Source organism: Kogia breviceps, chromosome 11 (genome assembly GCF_026419965.1).
Source record: "Kogia breviceps isolate mKogBre1 chromosome 11, mKogBre1 haplotype 1, whole genome shotgun sequence".
In the NCBI taxonomy this organism is placed as follows: domain Eukaryota; kingdom Metazoa; phylum Chordata; class Mammalia; order Artiodactyla; family Physeteridae; genus Kogia; species Kogia breviceps.
The window spans coordinates 48586082-48605920 of record NC_081320.1 but is presented as its reverse complement, the minus strand read 5'-3'; the positions used below and the strand labels follow the sequence as shown (position 1 = coordinate 48605920).

At 46.8% G+C, this 19839-nt stretch overlaps 1 protein-coding gene across 2 annotated transcripts in view; it reads right to left on the bottom strand.

Annotated features, from left to right (window-relative positions):
- Positions 1-536: 536 nt before the first annotated feature.
- Positions 537-19839, bottom strand: part of SPRED2 (sprouty related EVH1 domain containing 2) — a 124247-nt gene continuing 104944 nt past the window's right edge. For both annotated transcript variants that reach the window (XM_067007498.1, XM_067007499.1), the window contains 2 exons: positions 6082-6231; positions 537-3805 (listed from right to left, as the gene is read on the bottom strand). In XM_067007498.1, coding sequence (XP_066863599.1) covers positions 3140-3805; positions 6082-6231 — 816 coding nt within the window. In that variant the 3' untranslated portion in view covers positions 537-3139. The remainder of the gene's footprint in view (positions 3806-6081; positions 6232-19839) is intronic.

Sequence of the window (19839 nt, the reverse complement as noted above, 5' to 3'; positions counted from 1 at the left end):
AGGACTCCACACTTTATTTCCTCCAAGGGATTGTCATTGTAACATTTGAGTATCCAAAGATCCCATTTGGAACTGGAAGTGGGCCAAATATCACTAAAATCCAACCGCTCTGAGGAGACCAAGGATCTTGCAGTTTTAACAATTGTGTTCTGTGAGAAACTATCTTCCAAACTCTGACCCCCCTGCCCCCAACACACACTCTTAAGGTTCAGCAGGAATCAGTGGGAAACAACTCAGAGGAAGTACAGCGGCTCCCTCTGAGGAGCTCGCACGGGGGAAGCCAGGCCGAGGAAGAGGGGGTGTTCCCTGGGCGGTGATACAGCATTCTTTTCACTTGAGGCATCCGAGCCCAAGGAGCTGCAGTCTCCCCTGGGGAATATGACATAACCAGAGGCGGGAAGGGCCTCAAAAACAGACTGGTGTCCACACATCCTCCTCAAAAGGAAACCCCTTCCCATCCTGTGTGCGAGAGCTCCCACGTCTGCAGAGGCTCGAACGCCACCCTGTCTCCAGACAAACATCCCAAAGCCAGCGATCTGATAGGATGTGTTTATATTTACATGGTACATTTTAAAGCAATGGCTACATTGGTCATACATATTAGAAACCATAAAAAAAAGTTAAGAACTAAAATGTACATCATACACTTGTATATATATTTTTTACACAGAGGTAAAAAGGCTTATTATAAAAAAATCAATACAACGGGGTTTTTAGTATACAGGTAAAGAATGAATTATGCTTCAGGCACTTTAATTTGTTAATGTGAGCAAATAGCTTGGTGGTTTTTTGGGGGGTGGGGGCGGGGTTCGGGGAAAGCTTCCAAACAGAAAATCTTTTGGTTAATGTTTTGTTACCACAGATACAAAAATAAAATCTGAATAATTTCTCTTAGATGGTTGACATCAGTATGGCAAAGCTGACTGGGAAAATACTACACACTGTTCGGCTGCAGTGTGGCAATTAGAGAGACGTATTTACATAAATGTCCCCATGGCTGTCCTTGTGCCTTCTTCACAAACCAAAAAGGATACGCGCAGAGTAAGATTCACTAGCTTCACTAGCGTTAACTCTTCAAAGGGGTGGAAAAGGACAAGGGGTAAAGGAAGATAGAAACAGATAATGACTAAACAGAGAGGGCAAACAAAAGCAGCTGGGATAGGTGTATTCTTACTGCAATAAATAGGGACGCTTGAACTGAGGTCTAACAAAACATACATTAGTGTTGTGCTTTGTAGAGAGGAGACCTTGAGAAAGACCCTGAGAAAATGCCTCAGGACGGGGGAGAAGATGGTCTTTCGACAGCATTTGGAGGCTGGCTGAAGGTTTCTGAAGTGGCTCTTTTCTTGCATCACCAGATTAACAGCTCTCTGCTCCTTTCCCAAACTGGAAGACCCAAACCAGTCACTTCGACAAACGAAAACGTCTACCAACAAATCAGAAGCACACTGGGTATTTACATCGATGATCTGATAAAGAAATGCAAAGGGCTCTCAGGTGAGCTGAAAACATTCCCAGGAAGGTAAGTGTGGCTAGCACTTTCCCAATATGATTGGCAGACTAGAAAAAAAGTCCCTTTCCTTGGAGACTGATGTCCTGTGTGCAATTGAGAAGGGATGGGGGGAGTGGGGAGAGAGGAGTGAGGCCGTGCACTCAGCTGGCAATAATCACAGGAAGATCATGGCAGGAAGAAGAGCCAGCACTGACAAGCCTGTCCCCTATGGTCTCCACGGCGTTCTGATTGTACTATGCTAGGTATAGGTAACCACTCTTCACTTTTCCTCTTTCTGCAGTAACATTTGGCTATTCCTTGCAATATATTAAAAAAATACTCTTTTCCAGCTAATTAGAAGCCTTCTACGTGGCAAGGTGACAGGTGGACCCAGCCTGCTGACCGAACCATCCGTGCACCCAAACTGCCCAAGTTTGGGTTTGCAGGAGAAAGACACTTAGGCATCGGAAGGGTTTTTACATATGGCCTTGTTTTTTTCCCAAGTGTAAACGAAGAATTTGGTGACGTGAAGTTGAGTCCAAAATGAAAACAAAAACACAAACCCATGAACAAAATGCAACCCACCACTCTTCAAATTGATGACATTTAAAATTTCCCCCAGTTAATAGAAAATAGCCACTGGGGGGAAAAAAGCTCCTGTAAGTTTTATTTACAACCTTTGCATTTCTCAACTGGACCGTGTTCGGGAGAACACTGGTTTGAAGAGACTATTTGGTTTGCAAAACAATGAGCAAAATTTCTTACTTCATTAGCAGTTTCTTCTGATATTGCTAAATTTTTACAAGTGGTGGTGACACAATTTTTAAAAGTTCTCCTTTAGAGGGGTAACCAGGGAGGCTCGGAGAAACCTGGAATCCCCTTTCTAGCCCTGGTCTGAGAGGATGCGATGCAGTTTAAAGAATTTTCCTGATTCTCGCAAGTTAATCTGAAGTTAAGGCTCAGTTCTCAGTCATTTTACAAGAGAATGTTCTGCATCAGGGAGTAACTGACCGACTTTTTTGGGGGGAGGGGTGTGGAGACAGAAGATGATGATGGGCTCAAGACAGAAACGGCAGCTTACATGGGAAGTTTGGCTTTAGAAAAGTTACAGCGATCTCATTTTGTGGTAGAAGTGTGTTAACTAGCTCACCTCCTATACATAATAACTGACTGCAGGTTACAATACATCTGGCGGGGTTTCATCATTCTGACGTTCCATTTCCACAGGAACCTGAGGAAGCAAGCTCGTTAGCCACAGGCAAGCTCAACCAAGAGAAAGATGGTCTTCGGAGCTCCTGGAAAAACCAGCGACAAAACCCAGCAAAAAATCAGCAGTTCCCACTGAAGGCGCCTTGGAACTGGAAGAGGTGGGCAGGAAAGACATGAAATCAACACCTGTATGATGAGACAGTTAGCTCGATTACAGATTGTTAATAATACATGAGGGTCTAGGCGGCGCTGCCTTGCCTTAGAACACTGTGTGCGCTGCGCATGGGTGAGACTGATGCAGGGGTGCAGAGTCCACCAGGCAGGTTCCCCAGGCTGGAACGGTGCCTTGGGTACCCGGGAGCAGGCAGAGATGAGAGGATGGAGAAGACAAGTCCCCTTGGGGCTGTGGATGGAGGGCGATGGGGGAGGGAAACCGAGTCACACAGCTGCTTTGTGCTTCCCGCCGCAGCACCTGCACATCACTCCGCAGTGGTAGCAGGCCCGCAGGGGCAGGTAACAGCACATACAGGGGGCCAAGAAAGACAAGGCGATAAGAGCCATCCACCGGAGGCAAAACTTCTCGTCGCTAGTATCGCACGAGCACGGGTCTGTATAGTCCCCCTCGGGGTCCGACATACAGTGATAGAGCATGCTGTCCGCACACCACATACAGCTCACCCGGCGGATGCAAGTTCTCACGGAGTCGGGCGCGTCCTGACAGTGGCCCCTCCGGTTCTCCTCGTGGTTGAACATGTCGCGGCAGTACTCGCAGCGAGAGCGCTCGCCGTCCTCCTTCCGCCGCCGGGACTTGCCCCGGGAGGGCTGGGTCTTGATCACGCTGCCTCCGCGCCCTTTGGGGTCCTCGCCGAGGCCAAAGTCTGAGGAGTCCACGTAGGGGTAGTTGTAGTCGTGCTTGGGGACCTCGCCCTTGGCGAAGCGCACGTAGGAGTCCGCGTCCTCCGAGGGGTCCAGGTATTTGCCCCTCACCGGCGCGTGCCGGTAATCCTCGTAGCCCGTCATCCAGATCTTCTCCCGGGGGTTGATGCGCACGATCTCCTCGTCGTCGTCCGGGAAGCTCACCTGGCGGTAGGGCCTTGGCATCGGCTGCCCCAGGAAAAAGGAGACGTTACTTCATAGCAAGTGGCAAAACAAACCTCCGATATGCATCTTTCACCTTGGCAGAGGCATTGCTTTAAGGAACTGACCCATCCTGTAATTACTGAACAGCTTGTGGGCCAAAGATGTATTTCAAATTGTGAGTCCCAATCCCTTCCTGGGTCAGGAAGTCAATTTAATGGGTGGAGATCGCATTTCCCCCCTTTTGTTGCAGTATTACCATATATGGGGGGGTGGGGGAAGTATACACAGCGTAAGAGTAAAGTGAATTTTCAGAAGCTGGATATGACCAGATCAGAAAGCAGAACTTGAGGCCTCCCTAGAATATCCTCACCTCCCTTCTGTGATCCCCCACCCCTAAGGTAAGGAACAGTGACCCCTATCCTGATTTCTAACAGCTTAGATTAGTTTCACCTGTTTTTGTATGGCATGCTCTCTCTCTTAAAGACTGGTTTCTTTTTTTTTTCCAGAGAAACAGAAGAACGCTGGAGTACACTGCATGTTACAAGGTAAGCACCCTTGTTATCTTTGTGTACATAACATGTGCCTACTGGGCCATGATATAAAACGCATGTCTCACTGTGGGTCATGTGCAAAACAGCAAACTATGAGGTTCACAAGTACCTGGTAATCTGGCTGGGAAGAAAAGATGTTGAGATATGCAAAGGGTAAGAGTACAGGCTCCAGAGGCCAACTGTGTTTGAATCCTGCCAGGATCTCACAGGTGGTAAGCAGCAGAGCTGGAATCTGAGCCCGGGATGGCCCAACCCAGGGCCACACCCTCTAGCCTTCAGACCCAACCTGCATTCTCCCTTAGGGAGGAACAGTCATCTCTGCTGGTTGTCCCGGTACAGCTTGCATCAGTGCCTTGTCCAGAGGAGCAGGTGCTGAATACATAGTTATTGAGTTGATGCAGGTAAGCCTGCCTTGCACAGGACATCCCAGTTGTGGCAAACAATGAGATTTTCCACCTTCGATGCCCTTTGAGCATGAAGGCATTTTAAGGGATGAGGAGCATGGCTCTGAGCAAACCCACCGGAGTGGAATTCAGACCATGAAATTTACCAGCAAGTCACTAAGCCTCAGACTTGGTTTCCCTGACGATCAAACTGCATAGGGCTACTGAGAGAATGAAGAGAAAGAATCTGTATGGTGTCAGCATAGGGCCAGTCACACAGGATGTGCTTGGTATCTGTTGCCCATATTGACATTATAATATTGTCCTAGAATTTATCACACGGTAATTAGCTTTACTCATCACTTTCCACCAGACTGTGAGCTCCTTGAGGGCAAGGGCCACGTCCCACAGGCTTTGATTTGCCCTAATTCCTGCCTGATTCTTGATGTCAGAGTTTCCCCAACTTTGGAAAATCAGTCCTTCATTATTTCAAAACAAATCTTGGGAGCTGACACAGGCTTTGCTAATAATTTATTTTGCAAATTAAGGAGAGTCAAAAAGTCAATTCCCATCTACTGCTACCATAATGTGATTTTAAAAAAGAACTTTTAATGCCAAAAATATTAGGAAGCACACACAGTAAAATGGATTTTGAAAAAAAGAGTCATATTTATAAAACCTCAGTGCCTCGTGCTTTTTCTCTTTTCAAAGCAGACTGGTGGCCACATCACCCACATGGGCATCAGTCCACACCCCACAGTTTGAGAACCTGCTCTGAAAAACGGCCGCTTGGTAAATATTTGTTGAATTACTGAATTCCAGCTACAGCTCCCCAAGCAAGCCTGGGCCTTGCAGCCCGCGATGCCAGGGCGCTCAAGCCAAGTGTACAGTATTCTGTGGTCCCAAGCACAGTTCTGTGCTTTCACACAAAGCCAGGAGGCCCTTTGGACACAGGAACGCATAGTGTTAGCGTATGCTAACGCATAGTATGCTACCAGGAGGTAGCATAGTGTCCTGCGTGAGCAGAGACCTACACTTGAATCTTGTTCCAGCAGGGACTCACTCTCCCTAAGCCTCAGCCTCCCCATCTCTCAACTGGGGATGCGGAGGACCTGCTTGTGGGTGATCTGTGAGGATTAAAGGAGATAAAGCACATGGAGGGTTTGGCGAGGTGCCTGGCACACAGAAAACTCTGCGTTGAGGGTGAGTTGCCTGCACCACCTCCAATATGGGGGGCGGAGGTACTAAGTAGGAGAAAAGAAGAGGCCTAGGCTCTGGCGTGTGGCTGAATGCCAGGGGAAGGAGGCCGTTCCAGAATTAGGAGCCGTCCACCCAGTGACCTCCTAGGAACGACACCGCCACTCACCTGTTCGAGGTGATAGTGGTCCGTGGGGTATGGGTCGTGGAGGTGGCCCAGGGTATAAATCCTCCGGTGCTCACAGGACGTGGGGGAGGAGACTGTGCGAGGAGGTTGTTCCCTCTTCTGAGACGAATTAGAAGAACTGTCTGTAGCTGTCTGTGTAGAAGGAGGTAGCCGTGAGTTAATTAAAAAAGCAAAAACCAAACCCGCACAAAAACCTAACACACCGTCTACACCCACCGGTGGTGTCTCGCTGGACTCCCCAGAATCTTGAGTTTATCCTGGCTATGGGAGCCCGGAGGACCCCTGAAGGGCCAGGTTGTTTAAACACGGCGGGCAGAGAAACCCAGCCACAGACCCTGGAAAGCTGGGTTTGTTTTCTCAAACTGTGGGAGCAGTGACCGGCTTTGGGGAAGGGCTCACTGCACCAGGCCTCCTGCTGCTGCGCTCCAGCTGGATCAAGAATGGTCACCTGTTTGTGGCCCTGGCTGCGAGGTCCTTGGGGAACAGAGGAGATGCAAACAAGCAACAATCAAACCCATATGTTCCTTTGTGGGGCTAATCCCAGCCTGGGGACGTCTCAGAGATGAAGGATACCTCAGGGGTATCATGGATACTGGCTTTCCAGGAAGAAATTTTGTAATCTTTGGCTCGGAGGCAAGCCTGGGGGGGTGGTCACCATCTCTGGAGGCTGAGTGCAGAGCTGTTTTCCCAGTAGAGGCGACGAGTTCAGATTGGAGCCTCCATGATAGTGTCTTAGGAAGGTGATCAGCTATCAGAATGGACTGTGGCTGTGGACAGAGCACAGGCCCTCTCGCCTCCCTGTATGCCCCCCACCTAAGTGCTTCATGCTCCTCGGTGACCCCAGGTGATGGTCACTCTCCACATCCCTGGGGTCCAGGAGCCACATGCTCATAAAGGCTTTTGTCAAGTGCAGCTGGCAACTGCCTTTAAAACCAGGGCCCCTCAGAATCCTCACTACACCTCTACTTCCTTAGCGTGATGGACCCGCCCGCCCCCCTTTTTTCCGCAAATAAATGAAAAGATTTTCCTTGATATCTAGGTGTCATATTTCTGGTAAATATCTAGGAACTCCTCCTTGGCTGTTGCTTCTCACTCTTGTATTTCCCCTTATTGTATTTGCTTATTTATCTCCTTTTATTTTCCTTATTTTTGTTTGTGTCATAGATCCTCCAGAGAGCAAGGCAAGGTTAAAACAAACAGACTTATAAAAGTTATTCCCCCCATTTATAAAGTAATAAATGCTTAGAAAAATAGGAGTACAAGTATCCAGGAAAAAGGAAAGACACCCGTATTTCCATTATGCAGCACAACCGATGTTAATTTTTAAAACCTGGTAGAAATGTGCAGCATGACTTTGGAAACCCAACCCTCCTGGATTTTTCTTTGATTCTGTTTGGTTCGTGTGATGCAGGGCTGATGCTGTTTCCAATCCCACAATCCAGTGGCTAATTCAGATATGGACATACACACAGTCCTCTCTGAGGCAATACAGAGATTTCTGATGGAGAGGTCAGAAAAGATGCTGTCTGTCTCATCTCTGAAGTTAAGAGCTAAGGGTCCTGTAAGCCTGGAATCCTGGTGAGGCGGCAGGGAAAGAAACTGTGAGGATGAAGTGAGGCAAAACCAAGGGAAGAAGGCCCCCGCAGACACCACCTGAGCTTCTGGATCCAGCCAAACCTGAATCCTGATCCACCCTAAGATGTCCCAAAGATAAGAGCCAATTCCCTTTGATAATTTAACCCAGAATGCGTTGGGTTCATCCCTTGGGTGCACCTTTCCCCCATTCCCGATTCCTTCTCTGTGGCAGCCTTCCACCTGCATCACATTCCTGGCCTCTCTCTCGTCTCACTCCTCTGCAGCAGGTGGGATGGAACAGGGTGTCCAGAGCCTGCTACTTCCCTCCTCTACCTCTTGGGAGCCACCCAACTGGCAAATTGCATGGGCTGGCAACCATTCTTGGGACTGTGCGGTCTACTTGGAGGTTGAGGGCCCACCCCACTGTGGGGAGGGTGTGGAGACCCAGCACACGTGTGCCTGGTGGGGCAGGTCTGTCTAATCCTGGGGTCCATTCCTGGAATGTCCACTTCCCACAGGTGTAAGCCAGCACTAACATCATCAGTAAAGAAAGGTCTCCTATCTTTTCTCAATTTGTTCAGAACTCAGATAGGAAAGAGTTTCTATTTACCCCTCAAATCCCGGTAACTGAAAGAGACCAGACTGATACACAAGAATTTTTACTTTCTTCCAAACTCTGGTCTGTCTTCCAACTCTCACCCACCCTTTCCTTATGTCTTTGGAGATCCTGCCTCCCTCTTTTAACACACCGGTGCTTGTAAATTGACAGCACGTCAAAGCAAACAACCCTTAACAGTCTCATTATGTGAGGGCTTATGATGTGCCAGGTCCTGGCTACATGTGAACACCACTGCAGGCAAAATATCGTCTCCACATCACACACAGGAAAAGAGAGACTCGGAGAAATTCGGGATCCTGCTGACCGGTGGCAGGCAACCACTGGCACTGGACTGAAATGCAGACCCTGCCCGCCAAGCCTGGTGGGATCTCAACGCACCACATCGCTGCTTCGCAAGCCCAGGAGAGCCCACGCCAGTGCCTGCTCTGTGTTAATCTTGGTGAGATTAATAAGAGTACAACTTTTCCAAGTAAGACAGTGTGCCCTGACTCATACAAACCCAGGAGAAAAGGGGGTGGCACCTCAGAATACAAAGGTTTCTACAGATCTCAATAAATACTTTCTGAATGAGTACATATGGGCCCTTCAGTATGATTCAAATCTCAAGGGTTGGGGCTTCCCTGGTGGCGCTGTGGTTGAGAGTCCGCCTGCCGATGGCAGGGGACATGGGTTCGTGCCCCGGTCCGGGAGGATCCCACATGCCGCGGAGCGGCTGGGCCCGTGAGCCATGGCCGCTGAGCCTGCACGTCCGGAGCCTGTGCTCCGCAACGGGAGAGGCCACAAAAGTGAGAGGCCCGCATACCGCAAAAAAAAAAAAAAAAACCTCAAGGGTTAAACTCTTATCCAATACCCATGTGCCAGGCATGTCTTAGGTTAGAAGCTACCCTCATATTCAACACTGTAATACGCACTCGCCATTTAGTTCTCGGAAACTCAGTTAACACCCGGTGTTAGTCACCTGAATCCACCCTATTTTCTGTGACCTGTGTCCAGGTTAACAATGTAGGGAAAGTCATTCTGAGAAATGAGGCACATCCGGTACTTCCTAGTACTCCTCAGCCAATCAGACTCTCCCTTCTGATGCTCCCATCTTTCCTCCCCAGCCTGGACCAGCCTCTTCCCACTGTAAAATGCAAAGTTTCCTGGACAATTTTCTGGCAATTCAGAGAACATGAGACTGAGAAAGGCTTTTCGAATTCTCCTAATCTGACGACAAATCTGTACAGAGGAGCAGGGAGGCCAGAAGGCTGAGGCGTGCCCCCAGTTTACTGACTCCTGCAGGGAGGTCCCACCCCCACCTGCCTGCTCTGGGCTTAGAGCATGCAGGAGAGGTTACATCGGAAGCTGAGGCTTCACATCTCTGCTATCAGAGAAATCTTGTCAAGAGGCTCAAGTGACCTACCAACAGAAGGAATGTACTATCAGGGTATCTCCAAGAGAGGCGAGAGGAAAAACCTTTCATCGCAAGTACCTCTGGACTGGTGCCCCCTTCTTGGCTCGTGGAGAAAAGCAGCCACTAGGCTGTGCACATCCGCACATCAGCAAGCAAGATTCTAGAACATGTCTCTGTTACTTGTGTGCAAAAGCTAATGACACCCACTAACCTACCAATCCGAGAGCTTCACCTTCAACCTGGAAAGACTGGCTGCGTTTTCAACTCGCCTTGCTGGTGGGGCAAGGGAATCTCGGAAGTGCTGCAGGTTTGAGCTCAAGAAGAACAAAAGCAGAGGACCTCAGGCTCCTTAGTGGGGTGGCTTCAGCGGCAGGCTTCCTGAGTCAGAGAGAGCAGGCAGAGCCAGCCTTTGATGCCACCCACTGTGAACAGGGCCAGACACTGCCACTGTGGCGCCGCCCACTTGTAGGAGGTCCCGTGTGATGTGAAGCAGTGCACACAACCACTGTCACCTGCAAATGTACCCGCCAAAAAAACTTGCCTCTGGGTTTGCGTTCGACTCCAGCTCAATGTCAATGCCCTGTTAAAAAGATGTCCAATTAAGAAGACTGTAACCTAACATGAGGCACTGAACAACAGAAAATGCGATGGAATGTTATAATGCTAAAAAACAAGGTCTCGGCCCAGGCAGACTAGATTTGAATCAATTCTCTGCTAATTATAAGTTGTCTGATTTTGGTCAAGGTGACCTCGAACTCCAGTTTTCACATCTGCAAAATGGAGCAAAAATTGTCCTCAGGGTTACTGCAAAAACGAAATGAGATTAAGCATTTCCATTTTCTAAACAGTTACTACTGATTATATAGAAAAGTTACTGACCCTGTGATCGGGTCCCCTTGCTTAACTCATAAAAATTCAAATGCTTTATCCAGTGATTCTCTGGACTTTTCTAAGCAAATCCTGTCACCCACAAAAGATAGTCTGGTCTCCTTTCCAATATTTGTACCTTCTTTTTCTTGCCTTACTACATTTTGCCAGGGTTTCCAGCATGATATGGAAAAACAGAATGGCTCTGTTTGTCTTGAACCTAACTTTGGTGGGACTTCTAATGATTCTGTTATATATAATGTTTCCAGATAACTGGAATGATTATAAAGTTCCCAAAGATTTGGACTTTCCTGGTGGCGCAGTGGTTAAGAATCCCCCTGCCAATGCAGGGGACATGGGTTCAAGCCCTGGTCCAGGAAGATCCCACATGACGTGGAGCAACTAAGCCCGTGCGCCACAACTACTGAAGCCCATGCTCCTAGAGCCCATGCTCTGCAACAAGAGAAGCCACCAGAGTGAGAAGCCCACACACTGCAACGAAGAGTAGCCCCTGCTTGCCGCAACTAGAGAAAGCCCGTGTGCGGCAACAGAGACCCAAAGCAGGCAAAAATAAATAAAATAAATAAATTTATAAAGTTCCAAAAGTTTCCTTGTATTCTAGATTGCTAAGAGTTTTCACCAAAAGATGTTGGATGTAACCAGATGGTTCTTCTGTGCCTGTTGAGATGATTAGTCTTTCACCTTTGTTTCATTAATGTATGAATCAAACAGTTAAACTTTGCTAATATAAACTATTTTTGCATGCCTGGGATAGGATCTACTCTACTGGTCTTTCATTACGTTTGTTTTATAAATATTTGATGTGATTTGGTAATATTTTACTTTAAAACTTTATGTCTAGATTCATAAGTGAGTTTGGCCCCTGTTTTTCCTCTACTTGAGCTCTTCTTGCTCATTTTGTAGCAGGGTTACGCTAGTCCTGTAAGCTGAGCTAGGCAGTGTTCTACCTTTTCGTATACTTTGGAACAATATCCATAACATGGGAGTTCTTTTTTAAAAAAAATTGAAGTACAGTTGATTTACAATATTGTGTTAGTTTCAGGTGTACAGCAAAGTGATTCAGACACATACATTTTTTTCAGATTATTTTCCATTATAGGTTATTACGAGATATTAAATACGGTTCCTTGTGCTATACAGTACATCCTTATTGCTTATCTATTTTATGTATGGGAGTTACGTTTCTTAACCACCTAAATTTGGTCCCCCCCCCACCTTTTTTTTTGGTGTTACACGGGCCTCTCACTGTTGTGGTCTTTCCCGTTGCGGAGCACAGGCTCCGGACGCACAGGCTCAGCGGCCGTGGCTCACGGGCCCAGCCGCTCCGCGGCATGTGGGATCTTCCCGGACCGGGGCACGAACCCGTGTCCCCTGCATCGGCAGGCGGACTCTCAACCACTGCGCCACCAGGGAAACTCGGTCCCCCTTTTAAGGGGTATACCTTTGACTACATTTTCAAATTTTTCTGTGGTTATATTACAACGCGTATTTTGAGTAATAAGCTTTGCATGGCCTGGTCCTAAAGGCAGTAACCTGAGACAAGAGTTTAATAAGGAAGCACAGGAGGCTGAGAAAAGAAAGGGAAGGGAGGTGGAAATAAGAGTCAGAGGGTACTAACATGATATAGAGTGGGCCCCTCCAACCTTAATAAAATAGAGACACGACCAGCCTGATCAAGTCCACACTGGTAGGGAAAACACTGGAATGCTGGCAACCAACCATTAATTTTCTTCTCCCTCTTGGGGATGGAGACAAATGGGATGGATGCCACCTCCAGAGAGGCAAGCAAACAAGTACAGCTGCTTGATCCTCTCTGTATCCCCAGGAGCACATGAGCTGATGTGAACATGCAGCTCCTAGAGCCAAGCCTGATCTGAGCAGCCATTTCTGGAGTGACAGGCCTATGTGTTTTGAATAAGGCATAGAAAACAAAGTGAAGAAACTGTTTAAGGAGCTAATCTGCGCCATCCAGGAATCATACAGAAACGTTAAACAAAAATAGCAGTACTCGGAGGGAACTGGGACACCTCGACTCCAGGCCAGGCTAGGCCACATGTCTTGGGCCAGTTGTTTAACCTGTGTGGGCCTCAGTGTCCTCATGTGTAAAACAGGGAGTCGCCCTGGATGATCTGCAAGGTCTGCTTGAGTTCTAAAAGTTTTATGTGTAATCGTTCTGCCTTCCTCCTCAGAACATTACAGAGGAGTCTAAGACTATTGCTTAGTTGATTCAAGAGCCACAGGATGGATGCCAACTATACCTCAATAAAAAATAAATAAGAAGCCATCACCATATAGGAAAAAAAGCTGCAGGATTAATTCAGACTGATAAAAGTAGAATTCTGCCCTGTCTTGTAGATGCTGCGGAATTTTTTTTTTTTTCTTTGCTGCACCCTGTGGCTTGCAGGATCTTAGTTCCCTGACCAGGGATCGAACCTGGGCCCCCTGCAGTGGCAGCGCAGAGTCCTAACCATTGGACAGCCAGGGAATTCCCGATGTTTTGAATTTTTAAAGATGGCTAGCTAGTAGTTATGACCCCAATTTGTATTATTTTTACTGCAATCTACCACCAAAATAGATTTCAGCCACTGATGCAACCAAAGCAATATTCAATATTCTTCCTATTGCAGGGGCTTCCATTTTATTTTTTAAAAAAGCATGTATACACACATGCATTTAATATATAAGTATATAGCATTCTTCTCAGCCTCGGGCTGGGAGATGAGACTGATCTCTTGGAAGTCTGGGCATCTTCTGCCTCTCAGAAGACAGTAAACTGTTCTGGAAGTCAGGAGACTGCCGGCTCTGGTAGTTTGGCGTTGAGCTGTTGTTTCTAACTCTTCGGCAAAGCAAGCCTTTCCCCTCAGTAGCTGTTAGACCGACAGGCCTATGGCTAACTAATCCTTTTCCCTTTGGTAAACAGGAACTTGTCCCCCATTCTGTCAACAGGTCACACTGGCTCACCTGTCCTCAGGGCCTACATTGGTTCCAGGTGTCCTCTTTCAAAGAGGCAAGCAGAGCAGGAAATCTTTTACGGCTCCAGCTAGCAGGCAGTGTGGGTCTAAGAGGCTGCTGGTGGGGGGAAAGGAGATGACTCTGTCCTAGAATCTAAGAAATTATTCTGTCAAGGACCCGGAGGATAGATAAAGTGGGCATTCTTCTACGGTGAAAAACAACAACAAAACCAAAATTCCCACACATTTAAAAAAAAAAAAAAAAACAAGTTTTGGGACTTCCCTGGTGGCGCAGTGGTTAAGAATCCATCTGCCAATTCAGGGGACACGGGTTCGAGCCCTGGTCCGGGAAGATCCTACATGCCGTGGAGCAGCTAAGCCCACGTGCCACAACTACTGAAGCCTGCGTACTCTAGAGCCCGTGCTCCGCAACAAGAGAAGCCACCGCAAAGAGAAGACAGCACACTGCAACGAAGAGTAGTCCCCGCTCGCCACAACTAGAGAAAGCCCGCACACAGCAACGAAGACCCAACGCAGCCCAAAATAAAAATAGATAAATAAATAAATTTATAGGAAAAAAGTTTTATGTTTCTAAATTTTGAAATTAGGTGAAATTTTGACATGAAAGGAAAGGACTCTGATAAACCCACAGCTTAGCTTCACTGGCAGGGCTGTGATCAGGAAGCAGGTTTCAGGTAACCTTGAACATGTACTCTGCATGAATTAATAAAATGGAAATAGTAGTATATTACTATCCACAGCTTAAAAAGATGAGATGATACATGTGTAAGTGAAGAAAGACACAAGTTGAAGGACTACCAAAATGCCTTTGGCCTTCCTGAAATTGAGAGCATTTCAAAGCTTTTGTTTGAACCTCAGACATTTAATTGCTTTCATTTAGCCACTGTAGGTATTACGTGTTGAATAAAAAGATCCTCCTCTTACTGTGCAATGTGAGCCTGATAATTACTGGCATTCAGAAGATAAAGCAGCTCCCACCCGTCTTCTGAGAACTTCCATGCCACCCCATGCAGTGCTGGGTCTCAGCCCAGCAGCATTAATGGGACGCTGCTCCCCGGTGCCATCCACAAAGCATAGCTGTCCTTCCCCCAAAACATTTTTGCTTTTCTTAACAAACCGCCATAGATCAGTTTCCCTAGTCAAACTCTGTAGAGGTAATTTACATTTTTAACCTATTTTCTCTCTTACTTATTCTCTCCCTGCGCCACTCTATCCCAATCCCTTAATTCCAAGGGTAAAGACAACAGAAACATTTCTGATCAACTGATCTTCTAAAATGAGACTGGCGCTATCAGGTGGGCACAAGAGAACCCCATAATGCCACTGAAGAAGTCAGTTGAGGTTTTTTTTTTTTTTTTTTTTTTTTTTTTTTTTTTTTTTTTTGTGGTATGCGGGCCTCTCACTGCTGTGGCCTCTCCCGTTGCGGAGCACAGGCTCCAGAGGCGCAGGCCTAGCGGCCATGGCTCACGGGCTTAGTTGCTCCGCGGCATGTGGGATCTTCCCGGACCAGGGCACGAACCCGTGTCCCCTGCTTCGGCAGGCGGATTCTCAACCACTGCGCCACCAGGGAAGCCCGTCAGTTGAGGTTTTAAGCCAATGTACTAGTTGAAAAGTCCATTATTTAGGCGGCTCTTTGGCAATGATGAGAATCTGGTATATTTCATATGCAAAATCTACTGAAACTTATTGAATAAATATTTCCTTTTCTTAAAGTTCTCTGAAAGGCAGCAAGCAGATTTGGGGTTTGCATTCTAGGTGAACAGTGTATGGAACTGAGCACAAGTTGCTTCACCTCTCTGAGCCTTGGGGACTTTATCTGCAGAAATGGAAGTGCCAATAAGTACCTCATGGTCAGTTGTGAGAAACAAATACAGTAACGTACATGAAAGTGCAAGGCACAGTGCCAGGGATAGCTCCACACCACAGTGTCTTTCCTTCTCCTCCCCTTGGGCCAGCAAACAGAAGCTCAAAGGAAATATTTCACCCTGGGAAGGTTTGGAGTCCAAAAGGATCAATGATCACAGCTAATTAATGGCAGAACCAAGTTTAGACTCCTGGCCTCTCCCCAACCTCCAAACTCTGCACAAACAGGAGTCACATGCCACTTTACCTTTTAAAAAATCCCCTCTCTTAGAAAATCAGTAAACGAACCCCATTTATTACAAAACTGGTAGATTTGCCTTCAGTTTTAATGTGTGTTGGGGATGGATTAGGTGGAAAAAACTCTTCAAGAAAAGGAAAATTTTGTGGTATGCTGCAGTCTTCTGCTTCTATAAGTGAAAGCTTGATATTTACAGAATTTTACAAATTCATTTTTCTTTTTACTTAATCAAGAATGAAAATAACCACAACTTGCAAAGACTCAAAAGCTCACCTATGACAAGACCAACTGCTGCTTCATACTTTGGTTTCAACCACATGTTCTAGCCACGCTTTAGAAAATACCTGAAGTGGACGGGAGGGGTTGGAGATGTCATTAGGACCAACTGCTCTGAATAGCCAGAAAGTAATCAAAGGCAGCTTGTGAGGAAAAGGATATCAAGGGTTCAAGCATAGGGCACGAGGAAGGACCACGTTTTCCAGTCTGGGCAAAAACATGGCTAAAATCTGACAATGCTGTAAAAGACATTTTTCCTATGTGAAGGAGGACTGCCTACCTAAACAGTTAAAGGATGATGAAACACCACAACATAAACAACAACAAAAAAAGAAAGGCTGGTTAACATCTTCATTGGAGTATAATTGCTTTACAATGGTGTGTTAGTTTCTGCTTTATAACAAAGTGAATCAGCTCTACATATACATATATCTCAACCAGCCTTTCTTAACTGGGTTCTAGGAGAGAATTCCGACCCACACAAAATGCTATGAATGACTCTTCTCGATTCTGCAAATGATGGTACACAGTTAGTGCTATTCTAGGTGCATAAGAGAGAAGTTAACGCGTTACATAGGATGGATGCTGTAAAGTGTGAGGGGTTCATTAGGAATCCCTATTGAGAAGTGCTGCCCAAATCCAGAAGCAATACTGAGGTGGGAGAATAAACTTTGGAGGTGGGAAAGTAAATCAAAACCTTATAGGGACTTCCCTAGTGGTCCAGTGGCTAAGACTCTGCACTCCCAATGCAGGGGGCCCGGGTTCAATCCCTGGTCAGGGAACTAGATCCCACGTGTCGCAACTAAGCGTTCGCATGCCACAACTAAAGATCCCACATGCCGCAACTAAAAGATCCTGCGTGCCGCAACTAAGACCCCAGCAAAGCCAAATAAACAAAAAAGAAAAAAAGAAAAAAAACCTCATAGAGGGCCGGCCTTCCTATTGCTATTCTGGGAACTTCCAGGCTGTAACACACACTCAGGCTCCAAGTCTGTCACATGAATGGGCCACACGGGGCACTGGTTACATATTTATCCTCTTATCTCTTCTCCCCTTTCCAACTTGGGTCCAGGAGAACCTAAAGCATAACTCTTGCATAAGGTTGACAAATAAAAAATGAGCAGCTGTAATGCCATAAATATAATTATTCAACCAATGTGGAGCAAAACGGCAGTGGTGAACGGGATAAGCGAGGCGATGGTGTTCATTGCTCCTCCACTATGAACTGACTCTGTCATCTTAGGCAAGTCGTCCATCTGACTTCACGACTTGTGTCTATAAAATGAGGCAAATCCTACTTTGTTTGCCAGAAGGAAGGAGGCTGGCTCAGCTGACATGAAAAAATCCCTTCCAATTCCAAGACCTAGAATTCTGAGGAGTTGGCACATCTACAGCTATTCTCACCTCCTTGCAAGCCAAACATTTCCAGCTAACTCTTTTGTCAGGTCTCCTACCTTTAATGTGCCATTATTTCCACAGTGGACACACTGCTTCCTAACACTAGGCAGAAAAAAACAGCCGGAAGAAGAGCACCGAGAGCCACACAGCTCAACCTCTGTTGAGTCTCTTCAATCTCTTTAAACCTCCAGATGCGGGAAATCAGGATTGCTGGATTCCTCCTCCTCCCTTGACCACCCCCCTCCCAGCCTTTTTGAGAAAACTCCCTCATGTTTTTTTTCTTTCTTAAAAAAAAAACAAAACAATATGTGTATATCATTTAATATCTCAAGTAGCGATCTCGCCCCTCCCCATCTCAGCTTCTCACTCCCCAGAGAAATAAACCTTCAATTCTTGTGGCTCTTTCTCCTTGTATTTCTCTCTCCATCTTTTTAACAGCATCTTGTTAATACTACTCTTTCCTGATTTGCAGCTTTGGATATTATTTAAGGCCTTCTTATTATGGAAGATGAAGACTTAGCTATTTTATACACCCCAAGTATCTTTCTATAAAGAAAATATTTCCCTAATCCCCCAGCTTTAGAGACAGAATCCAGCCACTCAGCACAATGACAGCTGAAGCACCGACAGCTCTTGACCACAGATTCTCGACGAGCCTGCTCTGGAAGTACGTGTACCCTGCAGCTGCATTCTCCCAAGATCGTATTAAAATTCTCCTTGTCTAGCTACGAAGATGCTAATAACATTTGTAAATGATTTTAGAACTCTGCAGCAGTAAATAAACCACCAGGTTTCAATGGATCCAATCCTACAAAATAGGAACTTGGAAAATTGTTCATTAAACGACTATAAAAACCTAGAGCGTCTCTAGTTCTACATAGTCCCTTTACTCGCTGCCTCCCCATACCTGATGACCCCCCTTCCTTGTGGGCCCCAAACCCTCTGGGCCCAGAGTCTTCAACTGTAGGGAACCAGGAGAATGTCAGTCCTAGGCTGGGGAGCAAAGCAGCTCGGCCTCTCCGCGGAGCTACACTGTCCATCTCTCAAGTGCACGTGGGCCTCCTCCACAAGACACGCCAGAGCACGTGTCTCCCCCACAAGACAAAAGCACAACAGAGGGACAGACTCTCGAGGGTCCTTCCATTCTGTCCCTCTCAAGGCTCCCCGGCTCTGGGGAGAGAAATGAAAAGCTGTCTGCCAGAGGCACGGATGAGAATGAGCTGACTCTCAGCAGGGCCCCCAAATGCCCGCCACAGAACACTAGCCTTTGTTGTCGTTGCTTTATGCCCTCTCCATTACTCATCTTACAAATCTGTACCAAATGGCTCAGGCACTGGAATTCCCTCCCACATCCATATTTAATGCCGGGCACACCCAGGCCACCAAGGTATTTGCGTTCACCTGGATGGGTCACGGTATCTGAGGTCTCCCAGGGAGCAGAGGAGACCACGTGGGGTGGAAGGCAACAAAGAGCATGAACAGCCAAAGGCTTAGAGTGGGTGATGATGCTTGGAGCTCGTCTCCTAGTTGTAGATGTGTCGGAAAACACAGTGAGAAAAATACAACGTGAAGCTACTGAGAATCCCTCAAAATCACCCACCTTTAGATGGTCCCCCAGGATAGCAATAAAGCCAATGAGTAAAATATGAAACCCTATGATTGTTACATACTGCATTGGGGTTCAGAGCACCCATTTGTTGAGCACCTATACAGCAAAGCTTTATAAGGTTGACAGCTGAAGCACCGACAGCACTTGACCACAGAGACTATAATGAGGACCGCTTCTAATTAGATGAAGAGTCATTCATTCAGCAGATAAAATACGAAAACCAAAAAAAAAGCGGCAGCCTTTCAAGTAGCAAGAGAGAAATAAACAAGAGTACTATGGGATTTGAAAGAAGAGAGAACAATCATAATTGGTTCAGGGAGAAATACTAAGACACATAGATGGATAAATAGCCCAAGACTCAGAAAATCAGAGCAGTGGCTAATCTGGAGTCTCTGGTGGTGGCTCCATCAGGAAAGATGTGGACACACACCAGGCTGGTGGCAGGAGAGGCGTGGGATGACTGCAGAGGCAATGTGTTGGCGACTGGCAAGACGCATGGGCAGAGTATGTGTGTATGTGTCTGCACACGCGTGCACACATGCTAAGCTGGATGCTAATTACCATCCTGAGAAGTCAGGGGGACAGGCTGGTGTAGGGGCTGAGAGTCAGGAAGGTATGAGACAGCCCATGCTTGGCGAGCACCCAAGCCCAACAATTCCTCCACGGTGGATATGGGGGTGCCCCTTCCTCCACTTCATCCCCCAACGTGGAATGTGCATCCATATGTTGTCCAGTGTCCTATTTTCCTCCCGGTCCCAAGGAATCCCCTGAAACAGAGGGAAACCCCTGGTTCCAGCACCAGAAACAAGAGATCTACTCCTGGTTCCTCAAGTTATGTCTCTAAAGGTTTTCTCCCACATACACTGTGTTCTTAGAAAATTCTCATTCTGGCTCGTCGTAAGTTGTAAG